This window comes from Poecilia formosa, unplaced genomic scaffold, assembly GCF_000485575.1.
Source record: "Poecilia formosa unplaced genomic scaffold, Poecilia_formosa-5.1.2 Scaffold282, whole genome shotgun sequence".
NCBI classification, from domain to species: domain Eukaryota; kingdom Metazoa; phylum Chordata; class Actinopteri; order Cyprinodontiformes; family Poeciliidae; genus Poecilia; species Poecilia formosa.
Window position 1 is genome coordinate 333,859 of NW_006800221.1, and position 14,639 is coordinate 348,497.

The following is a 14,639-nucleotide window of genomic DNA, read 5'->3' on the forward strand; positions in this document are numbered from 1 at the left end:
ATGTTCACCATATGGCCAAAGAAGTCTAGTTGTAAATGGTGTAATACTGGCTCAAACAAAGGGGTGGTTATTCCAAGAGAGCCCATACAATGATTTATTTTGCTATTGGGATCTTATTACTACGGAAAGTTTTAAATCATCCTACATGCCAAAAGGATCTTCCAAAAAAAATAAAAGAATGAAAAAAAATGAATAGTCCTGCAGGAGTATTGGCATTAGTCCCTAGTTCTGCAGGACATGATCCTTTATGATGGCTGTTGGAGCTACAAACACTCGAGATTATTTATGAATTCTGTGACTGTACGTGAAACGTTTGAAAATCCTTGGATTTTTCCATATATTATCTTGCAAAAAGATCCACACTCCTTAAGCATTTTTAAAACTGTTCTCATTACAACCACAAACGTTTTTTATTATTATTAATCTGGGGGAGATTTTGTGTGATAGACAAACAGAAAGTGGAGGATAATTGTGTTTGCATTCATTTGTGTTCAGCCCCACTATTTTGCAAAAAAAAAAATAAATAAATAATAAAACATTTTGCTGCAAATTCAGCAGCAGGACTTTTTGAGTATTGGCCCCTTAACCTTGTACATCCAGAAACCAACATTTTGGGGCATTCTTTTGTGTAGAATATATCAGGATGGGAAGAGTTATCTTCAAATCTTTTCACAAATTCTCAATTCAATTCGAGTCCGATGTGAATACTCAAATGTCTTTTAAACCGTTCCATAATGTTTGAAGGTGAACCTCTCCCCATGTCATGTCTTGTGCAACTTCTGACAGATTACTTTCCAGAATTGCTCTGTGCGTTTGCTCAATCCATTTTCCCATCAACTCTTATTTAACTGCTGCTGGGAAGAAAATAAGCAACCCTGCAGCCTGGTGCTGCCATCACCAAGTCCAGCTTGTTCGGGAGGATGCGCCATGTTAGTTTTCCACCACATGCAGCCAAAAAAAAAAGCACATAAATTAATATCACCTTTGTGAGTTGATTTATTCTTAGGTTTTTTTTTACTGCACACACTTCCCTTTTGTTTCAACAGCTACAAATGTTTATTCAGTCTAGACACATGTGAGGCATAGTTGAGATGTTTTCTTTGACAAAGCTCCAAGTTGGTCAGAAAAACAAACCTATACACTATATACACTTTCAAATACAGAAAAATGGCTACTTTAATGTTTCACTTTTTTTTTTCTTTTATGGACCACTCAGTGTATATGGCTGTTTGGAGAGGAGGAAGATTTAGTTATCACTGCTGTTGGCTCGGAGCCAGCTGGATTTCCCCCCCGAGAACATTACCAGTCGTACACATTCTCACTTTAAAGGAAGCTCTCTGTTGGCTCTCTTCCTCATCTCCAAAGCAGAAACAGACCCTTTGGAAAAAAAGAAGGCATCGCTAAAAATGGGAGAAGCTGCTAACAGAAAGCTCTTACTGTAAGCGTCGATGTTTTATTTCTGGGTGCTCGTGACGTCAGACGTGCCTACTACGCTGCGAGGCCGGCAGACTGAATGGATTTTATTGTTCTCAGATGTTCTGGGGAGTCTGACCAAAACATTCCCCATTATTCCGTTCGTCTTCTACAAATGGGCCGGCCAGTAAATCGAGTCCAATAAAATAAAGAAAAAAGAAAAGAAGCGAGAGAGAGAAAAGGAGCCAGAAGTGGCATGTTTTCTTATATAAAATCAGCTCCTCAAGCTGATTTTCCTCGGGCCTCTCTGATTTTCCCTATTTGCGCATTAAATCTGTTTTGAAGCACAGAGTCTTACTCCAGCAGGAAACTCGATACATTCCTTCTAAGAAAACTCTGCGCAGTCTAGTTGATTTACACTAAATTAACGTGAACACGTCTGTAATTAATTCCAAATTGGAGAATTAACTCTGGAGAAACTTCTTTCCAGTCACTGCAAGAGCTGCAGAATTAGCAATATGTGTTATTAATAAACCGTGAAAACTCCTCTGTATCATTTTCTTTTGTAATTTAAAGTTGGATTGTATGTCTTTTGTGCATTTGTGCAAACACGACAGGGTCACCCAGGGACGCCAGGTCAGACTGGACCTCCTGGACCTCCAGGAAGACCAGTAAGTCATCACTTTTATTTTTTCATTTTTTTTATTTTTTTTTTATTTTATTTTATTTTTTTTAGTGCAAAATTTAAAAAAAAAGGAGGAGTCCTTTTTGTTTTAAAATTTTGCACTCAAAAAAAAAATCACTGAATGCTCTTTTTACTAGAACTGTAAGTTTCGCAACTGCAGGCGATCTCATTCTGCAGGGCTAGTATTCCCAATATGCTGCAGAGGTTTCCTGAGCATTATGAACTTTGACAGCCTCCCGCTGAATGCGCATTATCCGCCTGTCAGTCATAAACCAAACACCTATAACCAATTACAAGCTGCTGCCGGCCCCCCTTGTCCCTGAGGTGTGTCTCTACCGTGGCCCCCGCTTGGCTTAGCGCAGGCCCTGCCCCTGTTCAAAGTGGGGGCCACTGAGCCACCAAAACAAACATAAACATGGAGCTTTGGGGGCAGCAGGACAGGATTCCGGAGCGGGCTCTTTAATTGGTGTGAGTGACAGATCTAACAACAAACCCTATACTGTGTTCCCGAGGTCAGGCTGCTCCCTCCCTGGGGTCAATAGCCATGGGGGCCCTCTGGTCTGTCAGTGTAAACCTTTGTTTTATCTTTCCATCCTTTTTTCTCTTTTTTCTGCCCCATCTCCTTTCCCCTTTATTCCCTTTTTTTTTTCTTTCTTTTGTTCATTAGGGCCCTGCCGGAGCAAGTGGGCCAGCCGGCACCAGAGGACCCAAAGGCTTGCGGGTAAGTTAGCGGGTTGACACAAGCTTTAATCGCTGATCTGCGGTGAAGGCGTCCCAGCACCAGTCAGTTTGGCTCAAGCAAGTGTGTAAATATTCTGCTGTTTGTTTATGAGAAGAATATACAGCTACTTCTGCACGACTACAAAACATCAGGAACCCAGTGAGGTGATATCAAGCTTCCTCAGAGACGTAGTTTCACTTTACATCAGCAAACTTAAAGGAATTTTACATGCATTTATGTGATGGATTAATAAATAGTAGTACATCATTGTTAAGTGACTGCAAAAGGATACATGCATTTACATTTTTAACAAATAAAAATCTATTAAAAAAATGTGGCATCCCATACTTTTTATATGTTTGACTCAGCTCCCCTGAGTCAGTACTTTGTTGAACTACTTTTACAAGCAGCCACGTCCGCAAGCCTTTTGGTTTGCATAAAACAGCACATTTAAATTGATTTTTTTTTAAATGCCCTCTATTTGCAAAACACCCTAAGCTCAGTAGCATTGGAGTGTGAGCATGTCGTCTTTCTTGCCACAGATTCTCAATCAGATTTAAGTTTGAGTTGAAGAGTTTTCAACCCTCTAAGAAGTTTTCCTGGAGGGCTACTTTGATTGTAGCTCCATCCATTTTTTTACAACAATTCTGACCATCTTCTACATCAGCGCCAAAGATCCACACATGATAATGATGATGATGATGATGATGATGCTGCTGCCACCACTACCATGTCTAACTATGGGTGTGGTGTGTCCAGGTTGATGCTCAGTTTCGTTCTGGCATTTTTTCCCCTTTGTTAAAGACAGATAGACAATTTGAAATGAATACACAACTGAAGCCAAGAGTGATTATATTCTTTTCTTAAAAAATAAAAAGAATACCTTGCTTTCAAAGCTTATGCACCAGTAATACTTTAAAATACTGGAGACAGTGGCTTTAATATAGTCATGTTTGTTTTCTGTTTTCAAGGCAAAGAAGAGTAAGTCAGCCGAAATATTTTAAATGTACGTTTATATAATCTAAGAATCTTAGTTCTAAGTTTAGACAACTTTTATTCCTGTTAACCATGTGAGGAGAAGAAAATAACCCTGAGGTTTTTGTTTTTTGTCAGAAGCCTTTATGTAACACTGGCCTTGCTGTGGTTGGCCTGGGCACACTCTCACTCCAGTGTGTGTTTTTGGTTCGTGCTAATGTCAACAGGTTCCCCTGCTCTGTCCAAGATTAGAAAGCTGAATGATTCATTTACCTACACAAAACATCATTTCATCACACCAAGAAACAAGTTACGGAAAAATAATCTTTTTCTTTTCGAAAATAACACTCATCAGCAGCTTAAAAAAATAAAGCTGACACGACTTATAAGAAGATGTAGGATGAGACTGGGTACAGTTAAAAAAAAACATCAACTGTATCATATGCACCATTACGTCTTTTATCTGTAAAGCTCGAAGTAGAAAATAACAGTGACAGAAAAACATCTGCCTTTACTCAGATTCAAAACTTAAAATGCTGATTAATGTGAAAGTGTCTGCAGGATGGCTTCAGAACATAAAAAAAAAAAAATTGGATCCAGTGCTGTCTTTATTTTCACTCACCTAACTCAGTACCTTCATGCTGTCGTGTTACAATCACAGGCTTCAAAATGCTGCGCTGAGTTTCTGTGTGAGAAACTTACACAAATTGTTGCATAATGTGAAATGAGCAAAAAATTATTAATGGTTTTCCAACAATTTACCAAGAAATACCTCAAACATGTAGGGCACAGTTGTATTCAGCTCCCTTTACACTGAATAAATTCAGTCCAACTTTCCTAGAGTCCCATAATTCGGCAGTGTTGCAGACTTTATTCTCAGTATAAAGTAGTTTTGTGAAGGTCTCAGAGCTTTTTTTCTTCTTTTAAACAAACTGCGTAATCAGAGGAAAGGAACACACAAGACAGGTCAGGGATGAAATTGTTTAGGGGATTAAGACAGGATTAGGTTATACAGTCGTGCACTCCGCAAGTCATTCCTGTGAAGAAGAAGAAGAAGAAGAAAGGCAAAGAAAAGCACAAGAAGTCCTGTTTATAGTTTGTCACAAGCCAGAGGACCCGGAAAACATGTGGCAGAATGTGTTCAGGTCAGATTGACACAAAACACTGCCTAGAGCGAAGAGTCAGCTTCCAGCAGAAGAGCGACAGAAAGCCAGAGCAACAATGAATTGGTTGAGGATCAAATCATTTTCATGTGTTAGAATGGACCAAACAAAGTCCAGACCTAAATCCCATTGAGATTCAAGACATGGAAAATGTATATGTATGTTCACACCAGTTCCCTCTCCAGTCTCTAGGTTTTTTTTTTACCTGAGTAGAAATGACATAACTTTCAGTCTCTAGATGTGAAAAGCTGGTGGAGGCTTATTGCAAATAACGTGCAAATTTAATAGTGACAAATGGTAAAACTGACTGAAAAAGTGGCAGAAATGCATATTACACTTTGGTGCTTTTTACCAAAAAACAAAATATTAATAATACATATTTTCCTCCTACAACACAATTATCACCATTTTGTGGTAATCTCTCACATAAAATCCCAATAAAGTATGTTAACATTTGTGGTCTTAATGTTACAACATGTGGAAAAGCTCTTGGACTGCATTATATCTGTGTGCTTAAAAACTACTTGAAATTATTAAATCAGAGTCCCAAGTATTACAAATCCAACATTTAAATTTTTAAAATATCTGGAACAGATGATTTCTCTGGCTATCTGAGGAGTTAATATGCACCATGTTGCAGAGCATTATTCCTACCACTCAGCAGTCTGTGGTTGCTTCTGAGCTGGTTTAAATTGAACTGGTTGAATTCATGCTTTTGGTATTCATTTTGTCTGCCATTTTTGTTAGTCAGAAAAGAGTCTTGAATCCACGGCGCATTAAAGTTACTGGATATAGCTCGTTTCTTTTTGTTAATTATTTGTCTGGAAGTGGAGGGGCGGTGGGGGGGAATATTTTCCCTACTCATCAGCTAATCAGCCAATGTAAACGGAACCAGCGGGAAGCAGGTACCCCAGACAGGAATGTTAATGAGCAGTGGCCATCCAGCTCTATGTATAATAGGCTTATAGCACTTCAGCTATTGTTATTGCCTCTGGGCCAGACTCCCACTGCGCCTGGTCATCAATCAGTCAAACAACAAGGCCTCCTTCGGTGTGATGTCCTGAGAAACTTGCCATGGATTAAAAAAACAAAAAACTACTTATGTAACAACCAACAACCAAGCGACTGATCGAGATTTTTTATGTATTCACTGTTAATTAGTGAGCATCGCTATGTCAGTAATGCTGCATTTTCCAGAGTAAAGCTATGAAATTTGACTGGACGCAGGTGCAAAGCAGATGAAGCGTATTGGAACGCTGCCCTGACTTATATTTGTTTGTATTGGTCGCTGGACTAGTGGGAGTTTGCAGCAGTTTGGATTAATTATGTTTGAAGGTTTCACTCATGTAAGATAAACAGTTGAACTGTGTTGATCTTTTGTGTATTTAAGTTTGAACTCTTTTGCCCTGAATCGAGTGGCAAAATCAATGTTAGGATAAGATCAGTGAGTTTCACTACTAGAAAGGCCAGCCACCTTTTAGTATATCAAGACTCTGCATACATATATATATATATTTTTTTTTTTTGTAGAAGTGCAGTTTACAGATATTGCGACCCTCACATGAGGACATGCTGTTTGTTTTGTCTGGCGGTGCTACAGTGACCTCTGTTGGTGAAGTGACACATGTCTTGTTTTCTCAGGGAGCAATGGGGCCTGATGGTCCAACAGGAGAGATGGGGTCAGAGGGCAAGAAGGTAAGAGTGCTGGCATTTACTCAATAAAATTATGCAGTTGAACTGTATGAACATAGCAATTACATATTTTTTTAAAGACAAACACTTAAAATAAATGGGCGGCGAACTGCACTAGTCTTCCGTTTTATCTAAGGAATAGTACATATACAAGCAACTCAACACTGATTATCTTATCTTTTCTCTTCACTGAAGGGTTCCGATGGTCCTCCAGGAAAAATAGGTTTCCCAGGATCACAGGTGAAGCTCCTAAACACCATTCTACTTTTTGTTTCTATCTCAGATGTGTGTGTGTGTTTTTTTTTTTTTTTTGGCAACTATGTTCTCAGAGAACCTCTGCTTTGAACCAGCAAGGTTGAGATGCAGACTCAAGTATGAAAAAGAATCACTTTTTATTCTTTCATGGTTTTTTGTAGAGTTTATTACTAGACATACATATGTGACCATAGAACATTACTCAATTTTTATTGTATGCTCATTTAATGGATTTGGCTATCCATAAAGTGCCATTCAAAAGCATTCAACACTTTGAAATTTTCCTCATTTTTTTTTTAAATTACAACAAAAAAAAAAAAACTTTTTGTAGTTTTAATACTAAGCGGAAGTAAATATAATATTATCTAGTATTTTTTCAGTAAGATTTCTAATATATGTCGGGCACAAGTCAAATTAATCATTTTAATTCCCGCATTTCAGCAACATGTTTAGTCAAGATAAAGGAAAATCATTTTAGAACAGGTTTGATTTTAACCAGCTCTAGTTTTCTACAATTGACTTTTGTTAATCCTGTCTTGCCATCCTTTATGTCCCCAACAGGGAAAGATCGGAGAGCCGGGAGACACTGGGCCAAAAGGTTTTCCAGTAAGTTCAATGTTTTGTTTTTGTTTTTTTTGTTTTGTTTTTCTGTGACATCACTGAAAATAAACAAGTTGTTCAATAAATTGCTAAGTTAACACATAAGTTAGAGATGCAAGGCTGAAATGGTTTAGACATGCTGTATGTAGAGGATGAGTGGTGGATTTATTGGATAGAACTTCATGGATGTAGTGAAGGAGGGTTGGTGTAGCTGAGATGAATATGGTAAGATCTACTCTGAAAGCCAAAGGTAGAAGAAACTTTCTAAAATCTGGTTCATAGTGCTTTTTTTAATACGTGCTAAAAAATAAGTTGTGTAAACTTATTGTGTTTCTTGGTAAGTATTGTGTTAATTTTAGATGATGTACTGCTGTCTTCCTAAACTCACAGATTGTTTTGTTGTCAGGGAATCCAAGGGCCTTCTGGACCTCCAGGGGACAAGGGAATAGCCGGCGACCCGGTACGTTTAGACTTATAAACTCTTGACCCAGTCCTCAACCTCTTTGTGGTATTATCAGTCCAGCTCATCAAGCATGTCTTCATCTCATTCAAGAAATAGAACTGTAGTTTAATTCTCCCGTCCCTCAGTCTGAAGTAAATTAGAACTGGTGAAACACAGAAATGAGTTAAAACATTATATTAATTACTATGTGTGTTACTATGTGTAATTATTATGTGTTTCTATGTGACATAGAAAGCTGTCACAAAGTTGTCTCATTTTTCTTTTTGTTGTTGTAGGTTTTAGCATAAATTGCTAGAACCTGCAGCAAGCTTTGATAATATAGCTTTAATAGACATTGCCTCCATATTTGTTCATTTTCCAAATTTTTGTGCTGATAACTTTCGTAATATTTTAATTATTGATGCAGCCTTGGTTGTCATGTAAGGTCAGAACACTGCCTCTAAAGACTGATTTTGACCTGTGATTACCAACAATAGATTGCTGATCTATAAAGATTTCCTGTTTGGGAATTAAATTTTGACATATATTTCCTTTCTTTTTTTTTCCTTCCTTCTTTCTGTTTCCTTACTCTGAGCATTTTTTCAGAAATATTAATGAAAGACAATGTGGGAAGTTTGAATGAATCTTCTTTATTTGGATTTTTATACATCAGCTGGAGAGTTATAATTTCTATTTTCCTCTATAGTCACCATTTTTTTTATAATAGACATGACAAGCTTACACTTAGAGATTGTATTTTATGATGAAACGGCATAAATAAGTTGCTTATTATGTTGGTTAGGTCATCAAATAGGTTTAATCCATACATTTTCTGCTTGTTTTTTCTCCTTATGTTGTTGTTTTTCGTACAAATAGTACTAGATCTTGATTTCTTTAACGTAATGATCATTCAAGCTACCATGTTGTCTTCTGCAGGGACCACCCGGACCACCTGGGACTGTTGGATTGTTAGGGGAAATTGGTCCTAAGGTAAGCAAATATACAACACTTTGCAAAACTAATCAACTTTTCACATCTTTTCACATTGCATCCACAGGTGTCAGTGTGTTTTCTTGAGCTTCAAGGTAGCAGACCAACACATAATTGAGCACATGTGTTTCCAAATGAAATCTGAAAGGCATATGCCATACGTATGTGTCAATAATTTGCAGAAGCACTTTTTTCTCTTAATTGTAGCTGCAAGATCAGCCAGATGGAAAATCTATTTTAAAGTCTTGCCTCAGCTTCTCAATGAGATGTTTAATCTCCAGCTGTACGTTCAGGAATGTTTGTCTGTCTGGAAGGTGCATCTCCACCAAAGTCCCCAAGTCTTTTGCAGCTTCTAACAGGTTTTTTTCCAGCATTAGCCGTTGATTTAGTTCCATTCATATTCTCATGATCTCTGGCCATGTTGTTTGATGTTGTTTAATCGCTTAACTCCGCTTTAAACTTGTCGAAAAGTTGTCTCTGGCTCTTAAGTTACACTTTTAAAAGTGATATCAAAGCAAAGAGGGCTGAATAAGCCATAATTATCTGATTTTATCTGTAAATAAAACTTTTATCCCACAATGTCGTGTTGGTCTGTCACATAAAATCTCAATCTATGCATTAATGTTTGTGAGAGGACAAAATTGGAAAAAAGTTTAAGAGGTCTAGAAACTTGTTCAGGGAGTTGCACAGATACACAAATTTAATTCCATATTTATTACAAGTAAAATACAAATATGTGATTCTTAGCTTCTTTCACTGGATTAATAAAATTACATCATAATATATCATATAATTATTATATAATAGTATATATTATAATTAATTAATCTACCCTATTAAACGAATTAACTGCAGCTGACATGCTTCCTTTTTCATTTTGACTATAGTTAAGATAGTAAATAATGGAACTTGGCGTTGATGTATTGTTTTCATGCAGTGAAACTATCTTAACATTTTAAATCAGGTTTCTAATTTTACTATGGTCACTTTTCTAGGGTCCTGATGGCAAAGAGGGTGAACCAGGACTTCCAGGCGAACCTGGGGAGAAGGCAAGCAAACTAAACCATCGTAATTATGCCCGAATGCTTCATTTAGGTTCTTTTTATCAACACTAAAAATTTGCTGTCTCTGGGTCTCAGGGGGGGCTTGGACCAGCAGGGAACATCGGAGAGCAAGGACTGATAGGGCAGAGGGTGAGTTTGTCTGAACCAAGTTATGAAACCATTTGGTTTACTGAAAAGCTGGAGAGTTGGTTCACTTTTTTATGTGTGCAGGGCGAGTCAGGTCTAGAGGGAGAAGCTGGTCCAGCTGGTCCTGATGGAGCAAAGGTAAACATGATTGCACACTATACTTAATGCTGCATATGTATGTTATTGAGAAAATACATGAAAGAATCAGACAAAATTAAAATAGCCACTTGTATTTATGTGATTAGGGTGAAAAAGGTGACATGGGTCAGGAGGGTGACAAAGGTGAAAAAGGTGAAACTGGACTAAAGGGAAAGGAAGGTCCACCTGGTAGTCCTGGACTCACTGGCGTCCGGGTAAGTCATATGCCTGCTTGAAATTCATGCACAATTCACTACCTTCACCATAAAGCATCCATTTGAGCTTTATCAATTCATTTCTCTATTGTTTTTACTTAAGGGTTCAGAAGGAAAGCCCGGTAAAATCGGCGAACGAGGCAAACCAGGCCTGAAGGTAAAAACATTAAATTACCTAAAAATCACTTAGCAGCAACAAATATAAAAAAAAAAAAGAGGGACTGCAACATCTGTTTCAAAACCTTGGGAGTTAATTATCATGCTTTATGCATGTCTAGGGGGCTAAAGGTCAGCTGGGTCACCTTGGAGAAACTGGAACAGTGGGAGAGACCGGACCGCCAGGATTTGTAGGACCGAAGGGTTCCAGAGGGACTATAGGACATGTGGTAAAGTGCAACAGTAATGATGAAGACACACTTAAAGCAGCCATTACTTAAACTAAAAACACTTGAGATGTTATAATGGATGGTGCGATTAACTGCATATTTGTTTCCCACAGGGAGCGCCGGGCCGAATGGGTCAGCAAGGTGAAGTTGGTCTTCTAGGCTACGAGGTTAGAGAAATTATTAGCATAATACTCAGAAACATTCATAAAACTTGAATTCTATCATGTTGTAACTACAAACCTCAATATATTCTATTGACATTTTATGTGATGGACCAACACAAAGTGGAAGGAAATTGATTAATGGTTTGTCACATGCATAATTTTGAGATATCCCAAACTAAAATCTGCTGCAGCAACCGAAGGCTGTTTTATGAAGACCTAGCTAATCTAAAGATTAACCTATAGAGGTTAGCCAACCCATAGATTAGTCAGGCTTCTCTAGTGATTCTTCTCTAGCTAAAGGTTAACCTAGGTTAAGAGGTTGTATGGTTAACCTAGAAGTTATCCTCTACTTAGCTTGGTTAGGTAGAGAAGAAGAAGTTGAAAAGAGAAGGTGGGGAAGGGTCCATTACAAGTCATGAAGGCAACACAGCAAGTATGTAGAAGAAGTTCTTCTAGCCACATGAAATGAAAATTGAACTCTTGGGAAACATATAAAATGACACTCTTACCATAGTGCCAAAATAATGCAGTGGGGAATAGTAGATCTGAGCTAACAGAAGGATAGGTAGCGCTAAACAATGGAAGAAAACCTTTTTTAATCTGCAAAAATCTTTAGTCTGGGATGAAAGTTTACCTTCCAACAGGACAACAACCCTAAACAGACACATACAACTAAAGAGGAACTGCTTAGATCCAGATATATTCCTGTCTTATGGTGGTCTAGTCAAATTCTCCTGCTGCTGTTGCAGTGGAGATTGGTTCTATAAGGAGTTCAGATGTACATAAACTGCATGAAGATTGTGGATCGTCTGATAAGGGACTGTAGTATTTCATTACTTTTTGTTGTCACTTTGCCACAGGGCCATCTGGGACCACAGGGCCCCATGGGGCGTCCAGGACCAAAAGGTGAAAAGGTACACCCCATTCACTTTATGTGCAATGTTGATCTCCAGTTTTTCTGTGTAATAAGTACAAATTCCTCAGTCTGACTTCAGCATTAACCGAACATGTCCTGATGTAGAGGCTAGAGTCTCGAAGGAATCCCAGTTTGATTTTACAACTTTGACATTGTTTCTGTTCAGGGTGAGCAGGGTGACGACGGGAAGCAGGAAGGTCCTCCTGGTCCTCCAGGTCTCATGGTAAGTCCTGTATGACTCTGATTCTCTATATTTCTATTGGCTGTTCTTCTACAAATTAAATTTAATCAGAAAATCTGTTTATATATGTATTTTCTGTGTTATCAGGGACCTCCAGGTGACAGAGGAGAGAGGGGTGAATCAGGAGACCCAGGGTACAAAGTAAGAACGACAGATTATTTCAAAACAAGTTATTTAGGTGTTTTGATAAAGAGTTTTAATGTTATGTTCTTCAGGGTCAAATTGGTTTGGATGGAGAACGAGGCAGACCTGGAGCTCCTGGACAACCAGTGAGTGACCAAACTTTAATGTCACGCAGAGCAGAGTTTATGCAAAACAAACATCACATCTATTCGTGGAGGATTTCTTGATATGCTTTCATTTACGGAAAAAAAAAATAAAAAAATGTCGATTGCAGGGTCATCCCGGGCCTCGTGGACAAAAAGGACCTAAAGGTGCCAAGGGAGACCAAGTAAGGATGTAAAGAAATGCGAGATATCTGTAAAGAAAAATCTTTGCAGAAATTCAAAATCAAAAACTGGTACTAGGTGGATGTGAATCACAAAACAAAGCATTAAAATAAACATTGTTCAATGTGGGAATTTGGGGCAACAATTTGACAACAGATGCTAAGTCACCACATCACACAATGTAGTTTACAACATAGTACTACTAAACTATGTTGAATAGAAAGTTTCTAAATCTGTTTCAAGATAAAGAAGGAAAAAAAGAGAAAGAGAAAGAAAAGGCCATAAAACAAATTTTGAACAATTCAACAGATATGTCCTTAGAAATGTGGTTTAGTACGAAAAAAGACTTGAGCACTTATAAGGTGGATTCTCTGTTAAGTCTAAGTTAATAGTGTTTATCTCTCTAATTTAGGAAGGCGTGACATTTCAGTACTTTGATGCCGTTAGTTTATTTAAGCAACAGACCGGAGAACTTGATGCACTGCTATGTTTTTTTTTAAGAGCATTTACTGAGCTTGTTTTAGATTACTAGACTATTTACTGGGTTGTTTAACAAGTTTAACTATTCGTGCAACATCATGTTAAAATCAACAGGCCTTTGACAAAACTAGAAACTTGAGGGCAGAAAGAGCAAGTAAAAATGTTGATTCACTCACAAAAATAAAAATAATTTAGTAGTAAAAATTATTTAAGTATTTCACATTTTAAAAATTTTATATATATATTTTTTCTTCATCCAGGGTGAAAAAGGCAAAAAAGGACAACCTGGACAAAAAGGAGCTCGAGGAACTGAGGTATGTCATTGACTTCCTGTAGGACAAAGCTGTTCACATTTTCCACAGCTAATGACTTGTTCACTGTTTTATGCTGGGATTTTCACTGATACAAGTTCTTCCAAACAAAGAAAGAAATCTTTCTAAGAATAAAAAAAAATTGAAGTTCAACATCAAAAATTCATAATTTCAAATTCAAAATTAATATTTTATTGATGACGTCACTTGCTGTCATTTCAGGACCACTGACATCCAACAATTTTTACTCCAAGGCATATTACGGCAGAGAGATGTGGTCTATGCTTAGCTAAATACAACAAGTGACTCACAAACCATTTTAGCTGCACAGACTAAAATAAAGATAAATTCAAGAGCAAGAAATAATAAAAAATTAAATCAAAACGTTTTAGGAGTAATCTTTTAATAAGGTGAACGTATGAGACATTTTTTTTATGTTTTGGATCTATTCTCTGATCCCTTTCCTACAAAAAACAAACCCACTTTGTTAATTTTATATGTTTAAGTAGGTTAAAAAAAAATTTTAAATGCTAATTTTTGTATTTTAAGGAAAACTTATTTTTAATTATTTTTGTAAGTCTGAAGTACTTCAAACTGGAAAAATCTGTGGAAAAATGTTTGGACACAAATATTGTGTATGGGCACCTAAAGCATTAAGCCAATGTGTGTCTCAAAGAACATTTGGACATATGTTGCTTTTGTACAAGAAGTATTGCCATCTCTTGAACTTTTTAACATTTATTTTATTACAAAAGTAAATCTCTATTTCTTTTGTTCCCCAATTTATTTTATACATACCTGCCTCATTTATCTGACACCTGCAAATAAAATCCTATGTAACCAATGAACTTCAGAAGTCACCTGATTGATCATGTTTACAAGGAATCCTTAAGCCAGAGAAGTCAAATAACAAAATGTAGGACTCAGGTATACAAATACTTTTGCAACGCACTGCATCACTGTGAAGCATGTAGCTCAGTCTGGGCGTAACGCCTTCATTCTCCTCAGGGTGGGGGTGGTCCTCCTGGTCCCAGAGGCGTGGTGGGTCCAGAGGGCCGTGAGGGAGTGCCCGGGGAGGACGGAACCACGGGAAAAGATGGAAGCAAAGGCATGCCGGTGAGACTCCTTCACAACTCGTTTCATAAAAGTTCTCATTCACACAGCTATTGACTTTCTGGGCTGATTATATGCAGTTATTGTACAATATTATTGT

The 14,639-nt window shown here is 37.5% G+C and overlaps 1 protein-coding gene across 1 annotated transcript in view; it reads left to right on the top strand.

Annotated features, from left to right (window-relative positions):
* The window catches only part of col27a1a (collagen, type XXVII, alpha 1a), an 89,995-nt gene that overhangs the window by 66,757 nt on the left and 8,599 nt on the right, over nucleotides 1-14,639 (top strand). Inside the window, exons 35-55 of the mRNA XM_016681452.1 lie at nucleotides 2,031-2,084; nucleotides 2,766-2,819; nucleotides 6,599-6,652; nucleotides 6,845-6,889; nucleotides 7,466-7,510; nucleotides 7,911-7,964; nucleotides 8,883-8,936; nucleotides 9,932-9,985; nucleotides 10,076-10,129; nucleotides 10,211-10,264; nucleotides 10,372-10,479; nucleotides 10,583-10,636; nucleotides 10,758-10,865; nucleotides 10,979-11,032; nucleotides 11,890-11,943; nucleotides 12,112-12,168; nucleotides 12,274-12,327; nucleotides 12,402-12,455; nucleotides 12,584-12,637; nucleotides 13,376-13,429; nucleotides 14,435-14,573. Of these exons, the coding sequence (XP_016536938.1) occupies nucleotides 2,031-2,084; nucleotides 2,766-2,819; nucleotides 6,599-6,652; nucleotides 6,845-6,889; nucleotides 7,466-7,510; nucleotides 7,911-7,964; nucleotides 8,883-8,936; nucleotides 9,932-9,985; nucleotides 10,076-10,129; nucleotides 10,211-10,264; nucleotides 10,372-10,479; nucleotides 10,583-10,636; nucleotides 10,758-10,865; nucleotides 10,979-11,032; nucleotides 11,890-11,943; nucleotides 12,112-12,168; nucleotides 12,274-12,327; nucleotides 12,402-12,455; nucleotides 12,584-12,637; nucleotides 13,376-13,429; nucleotides 14,435-14,573 (1,312 nt within the window). The remainder of the gene's footprint in view (nucleotides 1-2,030; nucleotides 2,085-2,765; nucleotides 2,820-6,598; nucleotides 6,653-6,844; nucleotides 6,890-7,465; nucleotides 7,511-7,910; nucleotides 7,965-8,882; nucleotides 8,937-9,931; nucleotides 9,986-10,075; nucleotides 10,130-10,210; nucleotides 10,265-10,371; nucleotides 10,480-10,582; nucleotides 10,637-10,757; nucleotides 10,866-10,978; nucleotides 11,033-11,889; nucleotides 11,944-12,111; nucleotides 12,169-12,273; nucleotides 12,328-12,401; nucleotides 12,456-12,583; nucleotides 12,638-13,375; nucleotides 13,430-14,434; nucleotides 14,574-14,639) is intronic.